Consider the following 15976-nt stretch of genomic DNA (forward strand, 5'->3'; position numbering starts at 1 on the left):
AGTTGATGATTGTTTGAATACATGTCTTATGTAGAGATATATGATATTATTTTGGGATATACTCTAGATGCTTATTATACCCAGGGGTTTATGCTCAATGTCCCCCCCTGTATTCGACAGTTTCATTAATCAAGGCTTGAGGGCAGCCGCACCAGCCCTTTATTTAATTTTTTTTTTTTAATGACTAAATACTCATTACTCCCTGTACTTTGCTCTCTAAAACAATTCGGTCCAAACTCTCTAATTCTCACACAATGCGTTTCAAAATGTCTATTATAGCCCTCACTTCCTCTCTCCTCCTTCCATGTTCATTGGTAAAACTCCAAAACTCAGTGAACAATGGATCATACCCAAAACTCCAAAACTGATCAGAATCATCATACTTCACATTTCATAATGAACACATAGTAGCTGATTTGTACCCAAAACTCCAAATTTTTCAAACTTAATCAAAAGTTGATTTCAAGATCGAGTTAACACATGCTCTAAATCTGGTCTTCCAGATTGGTCGCCGGAATCTGATTTGGAGCACTGAGTCCCTTCACAGCTGATCTGACAGGATCTGAACGCAACAAAGCGGAAAGCCGATATAGGTCTAGATCAAAGTCCAGTTTCTGGATGCCGATGTTTTGGTCGAAGATGTTGTCGAGGTTTGGTCTGTCGTTTTTCGACAGGTCTGGGTTGATGGTTCTGGTATTGTTCTTCTTCACCTTTGATTGTTGGAGCACAATGGCAGAGCAACAACAATAAGGGTATTAAAATAGTTATGGATTCTGGGTATGTGTGTGGCTATGTTTATGAGTATGGAAAAACAATATCTGAATTCAGGTTTGATTTATGCCGGAACTTGACCTAAGTTCAAATTAAGATGATATCTGGGTGTATGGTATGGGTGTAAGTATCTGATACTATTGGGTGAGAAAAAACAACAAAAAGAGAGCAAAAAATTAAAATTAAAAAAATAAAATAAAAAAGAGGTTTTTACCATGAAGGTTAAGTTAGTTAGTTAAATTACCATGAGCAAGAATCCAAATAGTGGAAATCCGTGGAGTCACCTTAAAATTACGAAAAGGAATTCAAATTGTGATAAATTAAGAGATTGCCACCGCATTTATTCAAATTGTTATTAATTACGAGATTGCCACCACATCTAAATATTTCATTAAGATATTGCTATTGACTGTTAGTAGTAATATTAAACTTTATCTGTTACCAAATATAGACCTCTATAAATTAATATTAAAAACAGTAACCAATGAAAATCAAGAAGATGAATTGTTGAGTGAGCCTTGGAAGCTTGTACTATCATATTCAACAACAAATACATAATACTACTGAGGGTTAGTATATTTGCCAGATTACTACTAAAAGTCAATATACTTATTGGCGTTGCATCTCATAATCTATATACTTGTTATTAGGGCTGTTACTCGGTCGGTTCGAATCGGTTATAGGTATTACCAACTTCAAAACCAAAGCTTTCGGTTTCAAAACTGAGGTACCAATTACCAACCAAAATTTTCAGTTTTTAATTATATCTACCAAATTCGGTATTTCGGTTTTCGGTATTACCAACTTTAGAACAACTAATTCTTTATAATGTAAATTAGAATGAACAAAACTAGGTTTTTGAATTTTATAGTCATAATGTTGTATTCATCTACTAATTATAGCTTTCTTTTGTATATATGACATCAAGTTCTGGCAATTTTCAATAAAACTAGGTTATTTAACCATCTTTGACTAGGTTACTTAAAATACATGTACTATTACTGTAGTATATGTAGTAATGTTCATACTATTATAAAAGTTTTTATGTTTATTTCTTAATATACATGCATGTGTATTAAGAACTGTAGTATATAAATCTAATATTTAAATAATCGGTAGATTCGGTATTTACAAAAACCAAACCAACTTTTTCGGTAATTTTCGATTTCAGTTTTATCGGTCTCGGTTACCAAAAAGTCAGTTTACCAAACCTAAAACACCGGTTGGTATTCGGTCGGTTTAGTAATTACCAAACCAAGTGGCAGCCCTACTTGTTATCATTGATATTCACAGTTAGTAATTGACATTTTTATTGAATAAGTCTATTTACAGACATTGCTACTGACCATCAGTACATATACTTACAACATTTGCTATTGACTGTTAATACTTACTGAAAAACAATAACGAACACTATAAAGAATTCGAATTAATATAATCAAAGCTCTAATTTTAAATAGAATTAAGATTTTATAGACTTTACAATACTAGAGTTTCATTTATTATAAAAAGGTCAGTAAACTACTACAATATCCTCACAAATGAACTTAAAATGAGATATTATAAGTTTTCCAACTATGTCGACCCAAAAGACCACATTAAACAACTTCACCTGTGTTCTCGAAACCTCAACAAGTAGTCTGCATCTTAATATATAATAGAAGCATAATCATGAAGTGAGTAGCTCAATAAGAACATATTCACAAATGTTATTGATCTTCAGTAACAAACAGCAAGATGAACAATATTAAGGAAAAAAAAGTGTATGTAAGTATCCTAAAACTCAATTAAACACACTAAAATTAAATATGTCAAACATAAGTACAAACTCCATGTCAATTCCACCATGTGGCATATAATATTAATCAAGAACAATAGAGCCCAGGATATCAATTGGAAGGATTCGGCTTCCAAATTTCTCAGTGATAAAGAAATGTATCTATCTCTCTCTTATAGCTCGAAATCAATATGCATTAGAAATTGATTCTGATCGAATAGAAAAATAGGAATTACCCATTTCAAATCCTTACAATTGCAGATTCACATCATATCTCTCTCACAGCCTGAAATCAACATGTAGAAAAATTAATCTTGATCGAATAGAAAAATAGGAAATTACCCATTTAAAATCCTTACAATTGCAAATTCTCATCGATCTCTCTCATTTCAATCCTTAATATTGCAGATCCTCATCTCTCTCTCTCTCTCTCTCTCTCTCTCTCTCTCTCTCTCCCTCCCTCCCTCCCTCCCTCCTCGAATGAACCAAATCTAACTAGATCGACGGATCTATCAATGATATAAGAATGGTACCTCTGTCAATTCGTCAATTAATAACATAAACAAAAGAAAATATCCCTCCCTCCCTCCCCGAATGAACCAGATCGACGGATCTATCAATGATATAAGAAGGTACCTCTGTCAATTCGTCAATTAATAACATAAACAAAAGAAAATATCCAGCATGAGATTTAGCAGACAGCAAGGGCTATCTAGGCAATCCGCATGGGAATCGACTAATGGGCCACTGCGCATGGTAAATATTTGGCTGGTTTTGTAGTTATTGGTAATTTGCTAAATAAAGAATAGAGAAAAAAAAGTGAGGGGTATAATAGACATTTTGTGTGAGAATTATAGAGAATAAGGACTAAACTATTTAATTTTAGGGACCAATATATGACGAAAGCCTTATAGTGCACGATTTAGTCATAGGAGGAGAGAAAAGTGGAGCGTTTTAGGGTTAGGGTTTTCAAAACGTTTTGACAGGACCCACCCCGAATTTCACCCTGAAACCCGAGGTGGCCCTGTGGTGCCCACCTTAGGGATAACCCTACCAGAAATTCGGCAGAGTCACCTCTAAAATGGACTACCCAAAAACCTGTAAAACACACTAAACACTTCAAGCAAACCAACCTTATACTCCTGGAGCCACCCTGCTCCCAATTACCAACAACTCCACTTTCACAAAACACAAAACTCAAAAATACTAATCCCAAGGTTATGCAGAGCAATACTACAATACACAGGGATATAACAGAAGAGTAAAGGATCAAGTGATCCTACACTGCGGAAGTAGTGACAACTATGCCTCAAATATCATGTACGCCCGACCTCCACTAATTCGCCTGCAAACTGGGCATTAGAAACCGAAAGGCCCAGGGGAAAGTAGACGAAAAACGTTAGCGTGAGTGGACAAAAATAAACAATTTAAAGGAAAAAAATGATTTCCTACTTTCCCACAATTATTCTCTTTAATAACCGATGCACGCAACAATTAGAAAATACATTTAGCTTTAAATCCAAGAATTCCAAAACGATAAATTGACTAGCCTCGCTAGTCGCCACATTCGAAAACTATATCGTAAAACCGAAATCTCATTTCTCAAGAAGATACGACCAGCCCCGCTGGCTACAGTGAAAATCGGACTAGCCCCGCTAGTCAAGCAACGATAAAATATGGGGAAGAAGTTTCACCATACAAAAGAAGGGAGCCTTATTGGCTCGGGTCGGAGTGTCCCACACTCTAGAGCATCCCATGCTCTCCTCTACTCGCCTACGAACACATAGTAAGTAGGGAGGAGTACTAATAGGCTAGCCAGTAATATAATATGTATATATAACGACCCTGGGTATGGTGGTTTAAAAACCGTTAAATCCTTAAAGCTTCCCCAAGTCCCACGTATAAAGGACATACGGGTACGATTCCCAACCGTACTCTGATTTTCGTAAAAAGCCGTATAAATTAACAGCGTGTCCCACACGCTAAAGAAATAAATAAATCAACAACGAGGCATTCCCAATGCCAAAATCGTAATCAATAAATAATCATAGAGATTTATTTCAAACGAACTCCATTTATAAATAAAGTCTCAAATAAAAATTCGAATCCGAGCATAAATACTTTATAACCAAATTCTCAACCGATATAAATCATAATCACTTCATGGAAAATAATATTTAGAAGTAACTCCATAAGATAAATCATAATTATCTTTATATGCTCGGAAAAATACGTTAATAAAATAAAACAGGCTTTAATAAATAAATGCATGCATCACTTATTTAAAACAAACGTCCACTCACAGTACTATTGGCAACCACGCAAACGAGTTCCTTCATCTAACCGTAGCTCGCGACATTGCCCTGTACACAATTATATTTCCGTAAACGGCAATCCGATAAAATAATTACGAACTTAAACGAAATCCGAAAATCCCTATCTCCAATACTTCTCAAATTCAACCCAAATCTCTTCCACAATTCTAATTCCTCAATTTACATATTCCATAATGAAAACGAGGGAAATCCGACCGTCGGATTTCCCATAATTCCACCACAAAACTCCAAACTTCGAAAATTCACAAACAATTCCAAACTCCTCCAAAATTCACCAAACTTCATATATAAGCTCTATGATAATTATAGAATTTAACTAGCTAAAAATTGAAATTTATAAACTACCCTAGCCGCCGCTACCGCCGCCCACAGTGGCGGCGCCGCCGCCACCATCTCCGATGGCCACCAAAATTTGACAGTAGCACCTTCTCAACACACTGATTCAACTTCTCAACTACAACATTCCCAAATAACAATTAAAAACGGCCGAAATCGATCAATGAACAAAAACCCAGAAATCCTCAAGAACCCTAGAATTTCAATTCGTCGATTCGGCATCTACACAACAAATCGTGATACAAGGCCATAGGGGAAATGAACAGTGATGAAAACCGAACCTTCGACGGCGAGATGGGGACCGGAGGTGACCGGAATCGCCGGAAATCGGCAAAAACTTCAAACTGCAGCCGGGGAGAATTTGGTTTCGATCCGAGCTTTTCCGGCCAAATCGTTGTGAAATACCTCCACAGACGTGACAAGGGGAAGAAACCGAGCTTGGGGGTGGCCGGATCGTGTCCTGGGTCGGCCGGAGGAGGAAGAAACGGGAGGGGGAAGAAATCGGCCGAGAGGGGAGAAAGAGTCGGGGAGAGAGAAAGAGAGAACTTACCCGGTTGGGTAGGTTTCTGAAAATAGAAATCTACCAACAGTAAATTTCCATATATATATATAACTTACCATGAACAGTAATTTCTACATTTTCGCTTATAACTTTCGCATACGAGCTCCGATTTTTACGTACCACATATGCACGCGCTCGGTTAAACGTCTTCTACAACTTCCATGAAGAACATTTTCTCAAATTTTGACCCGAACAAAAAGTCAACTTTTAGGGCCACTAAAAGTACTAAACCGAAAGTAAACGTGAAAGTAAAGGTCGTTTACCGTCCAAATGACTAGTAAACACGTGGATTTAGGTTCGGGACGTTACACGTTTTCTACTGCTTATCCGGCGGCCATTCTGTGCCAACAACAGCGCCATGCCTCGCCGGCATGAGATAGGAGCAGCCGGACGGGCCTCTGGTTCTTTTGCTCTCTGCTATGAAAAGCTTAGCTGTTTAGGCATGATTTTCTTCCATTCTCTGGTGGCGGCGCTGCTGGTATTGCGAGCCGACCCGCGCATATCTGGTGTGGGCTGAGGGATGGCTTCGGGGCGACGTGATCTAGTTGGGGCTGTCCTTCGTTGCCGTGGTGGTTCTGTTTGGTGAAGCGTCGGTGATCAACATGATGGTGGTGGGATACATTGGAGATGGTGGAGGGGGATGACACTTGGCTTATGGAGGCTGCGCAGAGGTGAAGGTGGTGTTAGGATGTTGATTGACGAGATCTGTGGGAATCTCGTCTGGGTTCATGATGCATGGCGGTGGTTGGTGGCTCTTGGGCGTGGAGTCTGAAACTGGGGCGTTGGCTTGGGTTTGGGATGATGTATGGAGCTTGGTCAGTCACCGACGATGGGTTGGATATCAGGTGGTTAAATCGATTAGGGCAGTGGATGTGTAGTGGGTGGGGGGCCGTTACTGGGGTGGAGGCGGCGGTGCTTGAGCGGTTGGTCAATCTTGGTAGTTTCTTTCAGTTTTTATTAGGGTTTTAGTTTCAGGTTTTTGGTTAGGTAAAATAAACTGTCCCTACTCAATTGAGCTAGGGTTTGGAGGTTTTGGTCGTGTTGTGGAGCCATCTATATGGTGTTACTCCTGGGAACAATATGTTACAATTTCGATGTTGTTTGGTTATCAACGGAAATGTGGATTTCCCTTGCACGTGGTCTGATGGTTTATGGACACGGTGTGGAAGAGGGTGGAGTGGTTCGTCTGGATGTTGGTGACGAGGTCATATCGTGACACTCGGGATTGGTTATCGTTCTTTGTAGCCTGGGGTGGTAGGCGTAAAAATTGGTTAGGGGTTAGACCTTTTCGGTTCATGGATGTTACTATTAGTGTCGTGGTGTTGATACCACAACCGGTTATTCCAATGCTTTGTAATTTTTTTGGTTATTAATGAATTATATTTCTTCTAAAAAAAAAAAACTATTTAATTTAAAAAGCTTTGAACTGAACGGTTTTAATTAGGATACACAAAGTATTTAATCCTTTTTGTAATTAAGAAAACTAACCTATACCGATAGGGTTGATAAATCCGGCATCAATCTCCCTATGAACTGATTATAGGAGCCAAAAAAATAAAATACAAGCACTACCCCACGATTGATACAAAGTGCAACTGATGATACATATCGGGAGTTGTAGATTATTTCCCAAAAAAAGATTAATTTGGATTCAGAAATCATATTCTTGATATGTATATTCTTTGCTGCTCACATGAACCAGGAAGGAACTAATGATATATGGTGTAAAGACAAACCAATGTACAAGAATAAGAGGTTGGGTCACTTACACCGTCAATGCATAGAGTAATTTCCATCTAACCAACATATACTCTAGGGCTATCTACATTTTCTTACTAATCCCTAGACCATATATAGATCTGGATCTCAATCTCTTTTTCTTTTGGAAACCACTTGTTTAATGCAAATTTTTAGTATTGAAGCTACCCTCTTCAAAAGAGATCGAGACAACCCAGACAAGGCCACCTATTGGAGGATTGGTCTGCCACAATTTTATAGAAGAAAATGAAGGGCTAATGTGGCACAAGCGGAGGCAAAGTTGGTGATGACTCTTCAGGCTATTGCCCTAACCAATCCTACCCATCACAAGATTCTGCAGACACCTCATGCCCAATGCAAGACCATCTAAACCTAAAAAAATAGTAAATTATTGGTTCCATGTTACACAATAAGTGACAATGCATCCTTCTCCCAAGGACTGCCCACTCTGGCTCCACATGCCATTCTCTCTCTATGGCCTTAATCTCTGTGTGTTCCTATATATATCCAACTCTGCAATGTTGAGACCAAGCAACTCAAAATACATCTCTTCTCCGTAAAAAGCAAACACCCTTACAAACTTCACTTCAGAATCGAATTTCATCAAACATGTTCAGTTGAAAAACCATGGCTGCCAAGTACCGTGTCAGATCAATCAGCTTGCCCTCAATAAGGTCTCACCCAACAACTGTTAGAGTTGAAGAAAAGCTCAGTAGGCTCCAATCATGGGAGTCTACTTCATCTGCTTCAACATCAGACTCAATCTGTAGAGGTCTGTCTGGTCTTGAAGAGTTGTATGATTGTGTTGATGATCTTCTCCAAATGACATCAACCCAACAGCTACTCTCTCAACACCAACAAGAGAAATGCATGGATGAGTTGTTGGATGGATCAGTAAAGCTTCTAGACATATGTGGGATCACAAGGGATTTCATGTTACAAATCAAACAACATGTCCTTGCTCTTCAATCTGCTCTTAGGAGAAGAAAGGGAGACTCGAGCATTGAAACTAGCATTGCCAACTACACTAGCTTCAGCAAGAAAATGAAGAAGGATGCCAAGAAATTGATCTCACAGTTGAAACAAGCAGACATCAAGATTGGGTCATCACAACTTCTAGAGCAAGATCAGCATCTCGCCGCAGTGATTAGGGTTCTTCGACAAGTTTGTGCAAAGAACATGTCCATCTTCCAATCCCTCTTGGTGTTCTTGGCTGTTCCAGTTTCCAAGTCAAACAAGTGGTCTTTGGTATCAAAGTTGATGCACAAAGGAGTCTTGGCATGTGAATCTCAAGCAGACATTAATGGGCATGAGCTGGATGGTGTGGATTCTGCTCTATCCTCACTATGCAAATCTGCTGAAGTTGAGAAGATTCAAAGTGCACATAAGAAATTGGAGGCTTTGGAAGACTGCATTGAAGGCCTTGAGAGTGGTTTGGAGAGTGTATTTAAGCGCTTGATCAAAACAAGAGCTTCTCTTTTGAACATAATCTCACAATGATTTGTGGGATTCAGAGAATCCCATTATTTAGTCTTAAAATTATCCAAGGCATCCACATTTTATTAGGATTTCCTTTAAGATGACAATTTTTTGAAATATGTATATAGCTATACAATGGAATACAATTGATACCCAAGTTTCCGAATCCCATCTGATGTTTCTTTTATTATCTTCTACATTAGATTTCCTTTGATTTGTATCCAAGATCGAGAAAACCCTAACAAAATCAAGACCAAATCACATGCATTGCTAAAGAAACTTGTACGGAAAGAAACAGAATACTTGGCAAGGAAGAGCAAAATCAATAGTTATAAAACTGGATTTGATTCAATCCACGTTTCAGTCATCAAAAAAAAAAAAATCCACATTTCAAATCCCTCAACGGATTCTTTACTAATGTCAGTAATGTGCCAAAATCGACTTTATCTTTTTCAGTTTTTGCATGGTGTTAAATTAAAGCCTATCGTTATCTATCAAGAATCATATCCACTTCATATAAAAGATCCTAGCAGGCTTTTTTTCAAAAAGTTTTTATTTTATTTTTTTGAAGAGGCTTTTTTAATAAAAGTTGATACTCATATGCAAACATTATAATTATATCCCAGGATTCTCAAATCCAAATAAGTCTCAAGTGTCCTCCACTAAGTCTCTATATTGTTTAAAAAGAAAAAGAAAAAAAGGAGTTGTAATTTTGTCATTCCTTTATGTCTTGTTCAACAAGGTTCATATCCACTTCATGTCAGAGATTCCTAAGGTTTTCTTCCATATTCAAATGTAAACATTACATATTGAATTCCAAGCCCAAACAAGTCTTGATCGAATATACTCTTTGCCATGATATTCTTCAATGGGACAATGGAAATAAATCTTCCTCTCACAATCACTTCATCACATCATTCTTATATTATTGAATAAAATAAAAAATAAAAAAGCGAAAAGCGGCAATGTCTTATACTTTTTAATTAAATTCAAAAATAAAGACAAAAATAACATATTGGTTCATATTTCAACTTCCCAACTACGAGCCCGCACTTTCTGCATTTATCTGTAACTTTGCTTTTGTTCTTTTGCTAACGACCTCCTTCAATTGAGGAGTGATCATATATTATGAAGTGACTAGTATGGCCCGATAATTCATTTGATTGACAAATTAAAATTTCAATTATCTCATGATATAAATGCTACACTCATTTTCCTTATAAATTTGATGTTTACCATGTGTGAGAATTAAGTCTACAATTTAGCTGTCCACGCGGAGCTTGCTAAAGGGGACTTGGGAGAGAAGCTCAATTATTTTATGATAATCAACCTTTACTCTAACATTAAGTTTGATAGAATAGTGTCTTTAATAATTTCTCTTTGTCTCTTTCCCAAGTAAAGGTACTCCATGTAACGAATTTTGTAGATCTTCAAGCGACACGAATCTTCTCTGTTTTTGGCTCATATTAAGCAATGTTAACAACTTTTAATCAAGTCTAATGGGAGGGAGTATTCAGAGCACCGCCGTGCACTTGCACCAACACAAATAAATGGTTAGATTGCATTAAATATACTTTTTGTTTATTAAAAATAAAGTTGATAATAAATATCAAGGGTTGAGATTATTTTATAACGATTGGGTCACTTACACCGTCGGTGCATAGAATAATTTCCAGTCTAATGGTATATATGCTTTTATAAACTTACTTTGAACGACTAATGCTAACTTGCCTCTTGCATTGCCTCAATGTTTACTAACTTCAAATTAGTAGCGTCCAAATGCTTCTACTTCAACCTTCTCTAGAAGTATTAAAAAAAAAAAAGTTTTTTATCAAAGCCGAGTTGGCTTGTCTTGTGAGTGTAGCAATTTTGCTAAAAGTCGGTTTAACAATAATTATTTTTTAACAATACTTTAGTTTATGGGAATGAGGAAGTGCAGGTTTTTTTGTTCAGTTTTATGCGTGATGATTTGGGCTTCACAACCAAAATCAATCAGTAATGGAAGAAGTTAAAGAGTTGAACCAAATCCTTATAAACCCACGGACATAGTTCTCATTTTCTCGATCTATATTCTCAACACGCCCCCACACGTGTAGTTAATTGGTCGCAAATCATAATCAAGTAATTTGGGATTCACAAAAAAAATTAGTTGGGAATGAATGAAATTGACCCAAATCCTTACAAATTTGTAGACAAGATCCATATTTTTTTCACGAGGAATCTATATTCTCAATAATACGAAGTATTCAATAAAACAAGTATTTTACACTGTTAAAGTGTTTCTAACATCCAGAAACTGTTTTTTAAGTTTAAGAAGCATATCTCAACAAACAATTAGCTACAATGTGCCGCAATTGATTACATAGAATCTCCCTTCCTTACAGCCAAAGTAAGAAGGAAATTAAAGAAAATCCAGAGAACAAGACACAAACATACTATACTAGTACCACATTTTATACATAATAAATCAAGTACTACCTAAACCAACTAGGTTTTAATGGCATTTGGAAGGTTGCAAGACTCATAGGGAACATAACAAAGACATGCCACTCGTGCAACCATGAAAATGAATATTAGTCCCCCATTTCCAACCGAATTCCAAAAACGAATATAAAAATACAGTTCCAAGTCTTCAAGATCTTTCTCTGGATATTGTTCTCGTCGATATTCAAAGCTTCTCCCTATCCAAAGAAATTTGGAATGCCCCACTCTTTAGCTTACCACCAACTTCCATAAATTTGACCAACAATGGCGGTGCCGGTGGTGCATGAAAGGAGGAGAAAGCGAGAAAATGCCACATGAATCTGGCTTTTTATCCCAAAAACAAATACCCTATTTTTCTTTTTTGATCAAAAACAAAAACCCAATTTTTTTCTTTTTTATTAGAAACAAAAACCCTATTTGGGGATAGCACCTCACCCAAATAACTACATGAAAGGTCATCTACAAAACTGGAGTCTTTGTTTTGTTTAGTAGGTGGCAGAAGTGACAACATAACACACCATCATAAAATAGCCCACATCGCCTTCACATGTTTATCACATTGACATAAGCACCCAAAAGATGCTCTTGGTCGATCGGTCCCCTAATGACCAATTCACCTAGGGATATAAATGTGACTTTGAATCACACAACTTACTGAAATCCAATTCCAATTCTCAAATCTCAACTCCAAAATTCATATCTTTCTATGATGAAAAGAGCAACAATGGCTTCTTTCTCGCCAAAACCCACAAAATGCTACAATGTCAGATCCATTAGTATGCCCACTAGATCACATCCCACCACACTCAGAATTGAAGAAGAGCTCAACAAGCTCAAGTCTTGGGAGGTAACTTCAACATCTTCATCTTCATCAAATTATTCAAAGGCAGATTCACTAGGCAAAGGACTAGGCGGCCTCAAAGATTTGTACACTTGCATTGAGGAGCTTCTTCACTTGCCATTGACACAAAAGGCACTAGCTTTGCACCAAAATGAGAAATGGGTGGAAGAATTGCTTGATGGCTCTGTTAAGTACTTGGATGTATGTGGCAACACAAGGGATGCCATCTTGACAATGAAGGAAAGCGTTCGAGTGCTTGAATCTGCGCTTCGACGAAGAATGGTCGGAGATTCGAGCCTCGAAGACAGTGTCAATGCATACGTATGCTTCAGAAAAAAGATGAAGAAGGAAGTTGTGAAGGTTTTGGCAGCATTGAAGCAAATGGATCAGAAACATGAGGTCTTTCCTTTGGATCTAGATAACCATCTTGCCGCGGTGGTGAGGGTGCTTAGAGAGTCAAGCTTGATCACAAGCTCAATTTTTCAGTCACTTCTTTTGTTTCTTTCCACACCAATTTTGAAGCCGAGGGCCAGTAGATGGTCTTTGGTTTCAATATTGATGCAAAAAGGGGTATTAGCGTGTGAGAGTTCCCAAAGCAAAAGCATGAATGAGATGGAAAGTGTGGATATTGCAATTAGCAATCTGTTTGCGGATAATGCAAGTGAAGATGTTGAGGCTCAGAAGATTGAATCTGCACAAAGAAAGCTGGAGCTTTTGGATGAAAGCATAGAAGGTCTTGAAAATGGGTTGGAGGGCTTGTTTAGGCTCTTGATCCACACTAGAGTTTCTCTCCTAAACGTACTTTCTCATTAGGCTCATGATCATATCTGATCATTTCGATTTGTATCCGAATTTTAGAGGATCTGCATGCATATTATTACTTCTCATCTTTTTCTGATTGTGCATTTATGTAGATGTATCTTAATGTATATACACACTTCTAATTAAAATCTGAATCTATATGTTTCCACTTACATTGAATCTTGTGTGGTCCCTTTTATATTTGTTGCAGTTCATCTTTTATTAATAGTAGAATCTTGAAAGGGTTGCTTCCATATCTGTGAAAATCCAATTGCACTCTTAGGCTTCCCAATTCGATTCTAATCTAAATCTGATATTTGATTGGATCAATCCAACGATCATCCAAATCACTCTGATGAGAAAGGCAAAACATTCTTTCTGATTTGCGTGAGATATACTCATATATCTATCTATGTTCACAAAAGAATCGGAAGTTTTCTCAATCACTTAACGATTACTTTCCTCATATCGACCTAGAATGGCATATAAAATTCAGACATATCAAATTAAAACCAAAAGCCAACCGAAGACTACTCCAACCAAACCCAACTCACACTTCGTCTGAAAACTCCCAAGAACAAGATGAAGCGTGGCCTCTCTCGTTTGCTTTCCGGATTCGACTCTTGCAAATGGTTCGTTTAGAACTCTGCCATTACCCTTCTGGATAAACAGAGGAGGCAATTAGTCTTTTGTTAAATGATTGTTGATGTACTTTTTTGTGATACTAACTGAGAATGAATGGTGTGAAACAGTAAAGTTGCATTAAACATGGTATTGGCTAGAATAAAGGTTGTGTTGAACGAGAGAATGACAGAGGTGAAGCAGATGAGGCATGACATCGCTTCACTCCTTCAGAAAGGTCAAGAAGTCACTGCTCGTATCTTGGTACTCGTCATACCCATAATTTTTGCTTTTGGTTTACAGTATCGTTTAAATTATTTGCTATTTGTTTACCCGAAATATCGTGTTACTCAAGGCTTGTATTCCTTCTTCATATAGGACTTATGGAACATGTGACTCTGCTATCTTTGTTCTTTTGGTTAAAGAAATAGTTTTATGGTTGTGTAGATTGAACATTTGACAAGAGACCAGAATTCTTTGGCTGCCTATGAACTCATTAGGCTCTTCTGCCAATTGGTCGTGGAAAGACTTTTAATCATCGAAAAGCAAAGGTAAAAACAATGATGCTGTATGTTTGTAGCATTTCACAGATGTTAAAAATAAATAGAATATGTATCTTTTCCAACTCTACTGACATTTCTTACAGGCAATGTCCGCCTGATTTGAAAGAAGGGATTGCTAGCTAGTTTGATCTTTGCAGCCCCAAGGTGCTGCCATATTCCAGAACTAATGACAGTCAGGAATATTTTTGAGAAGAAATATGGAAGAGATTTTGTATCTGCAGCTAGTGATCTAAGACCTGAGTGTGGAGTGAATGGAAAGGTAATTAAGCATTGTCTTCCTGTAACACTACTAATTAACTACTTCTATCAGTCACTTTTTCCTGTTTTGTTCTGTTTCAGTTCTATTTTAGTGTCCAATGATTGTTGATTGCTTATGTGTTTCTTATAGATGATTGAGAATCTCTCTATCAAAACCCCCAGTGGTGAAGTGAAGTTGAAACTCATGAAGGAAATAGCCAATGAGTATCGGGTTGAATGGGATGCAACAGAAAAGGAGTTTTTCAAGCCTACAGAAGAGCTTATAGTGCGTTCCTCCATCTCTCTCTCACCCCCCCCCAAACACACACACAGAAGCATTACTTCAAGACATTTTGCATCTTAAGATTAACGTTTACCTTATTTGATCCGCAGGTAGGACCAAAAACTTTTGTTAGTGGTGCTACATTACCTCTGCAATCTGTTCAGTTGAACAAGTTCGAGAAAACAAGTGGTGGAGAAAGGGGAAATATGCATTATCAAGGCGCACCATCAGCCGCGGAAGCAGCTGTGATATTTGCCAGTGAGGCAATGTCTGCTGCACAAGCTGCTGCAATTCTTGCCAATCAGGTATCATCTCAAGCACCTCACTGTGTTGATACTGTGTCCAAGACTCGAAACATCGATGATCATGAAGAATTAGCTGTTGATGAGGAAGAGACGCTTCTTAGTGATGATGAAATTTTTGCACGCTTTCAGGCGCTGAAGTTGCACAGATGATCACTTATACGGTTATACCTAATGCTATGTCTAGTAGTGTCCACTAGTTTAATAGTGTAATCTTTGTATAATTTGAAATTCAAGCCAAGAAGCAGCTTGAAGAAACATGAGTTATATATGAAGATAATTGTTACAATAAGTTGATCACTTGAGTGCATAACTTGAAGGAGAAAGAAACAATGGTCGCTACTTGTATCGATTCTTCTCCCATCCTCACATAAAAGGAAAAGCTGTCAATGTGCCAAAATTTCACTTACAATTCTCCTCGCTCACACATTATATTATAGCTTAGATAGGAGATTCATGACTTACCTGAGAATATGACAGGGCGGCACTAGTGTAGAAAATTTTCGGGAACAAATGCAACAAAAAAAAGTCTATATGGAGTTTCTTTCCAATATGAGAATTCAGATTGTATCTCAAAACGACGCCTAGTATAGATAGATTTAGGGAAAGAATATAAGAAAGAAAATACATCGAGTTTCTTTCCTATCTATTTCAAGAATTTCCAGAATTAAGATACGCATCATTAGATATGATTCCACCAGGTGAGAAGGCCACAAAAACGTGCACTCTGATCATAACAGGATTGAAGCCTAAACAACAAGATCCAAGCATCAGTTCATTTAGTTAGACGCGTTTTTTTTTTTTTTTTTTTTTTTTTAAAGGAAA

General features: G+C 37.4%; 2 protein-coding genes and 1 pseudogene across 2 annotated transcripts; all 3 read left to right on the forward strand.

The window, feature by feature from the left end:
- Positions 1 to 8067: 8067 nt before the first annotated feature.
- LOC112183672 lies at positions 8068 to 9116 on the forward strand. Its single transcript, XM_024322031.2, has one exon. It carries the CDS (start codon positions 8168 to 8170, stop codon positions 9038 to 9040), a length of 873 nt encoding a protein of 290 aa, XP_024177799.1. The 5' UTR covers positions 8068 to 8167; the 3' UTR covers positions 9041 to 9116.
- A 3111-nt stretch (positions 9117 to 12227) lies between these two features.
- Positions 12228 to 13157, forward strand: LOC112189236. The gene has a single exon (XM_024328533.2). The coding sequence runs from the start codon at positions 12228 to 12230 to the stop codon at positions 13155 to 13157; it is 930 nt and encodes a 309-aa protein (XP_024184301.2).
- A 539-nt stretch (positions 13158 to 13696) lies between these two features.
- On the forward strand, positions 13697 to 15304 carry LOC112183673 (annotated as a pseudogene).
- Positions 15305 to 15976: the final 672 nt, after the last annotated feature.

This window comes from Rosa chinensis, chromosome 2 (assembly GCF_002994745.2).
Source record: "Rosa chinensis cultivar Old Blush chromosome 2, RchiOBHm-V2, whole genome shotgun sequence".
Classification (NCBI taxonomy): Eukaryota; Viridiplantae; Streptophyta; class Magnoliopsida; order Rosales; family Rosaceae; genus Rosa; species Rosa chinensis.

What these genes read in the sequence shown, in the direction of transcription:
- LOC112189236 (XM_024328533.2), top strand. Translation starts at nt 12,228, where the DNA reads ATGGCTTCTTTCTCGCCAAAACCCACAAAATGCTACAATGTCAGATCC.
- LOC112183672 (XM_024322031.2), top strand. Translation starts at nt 8,168, where the DNA reads ATGGCTGCCAAGTACCGTGTCAGATCAATCAGCTTGCCCTCAATAAGG.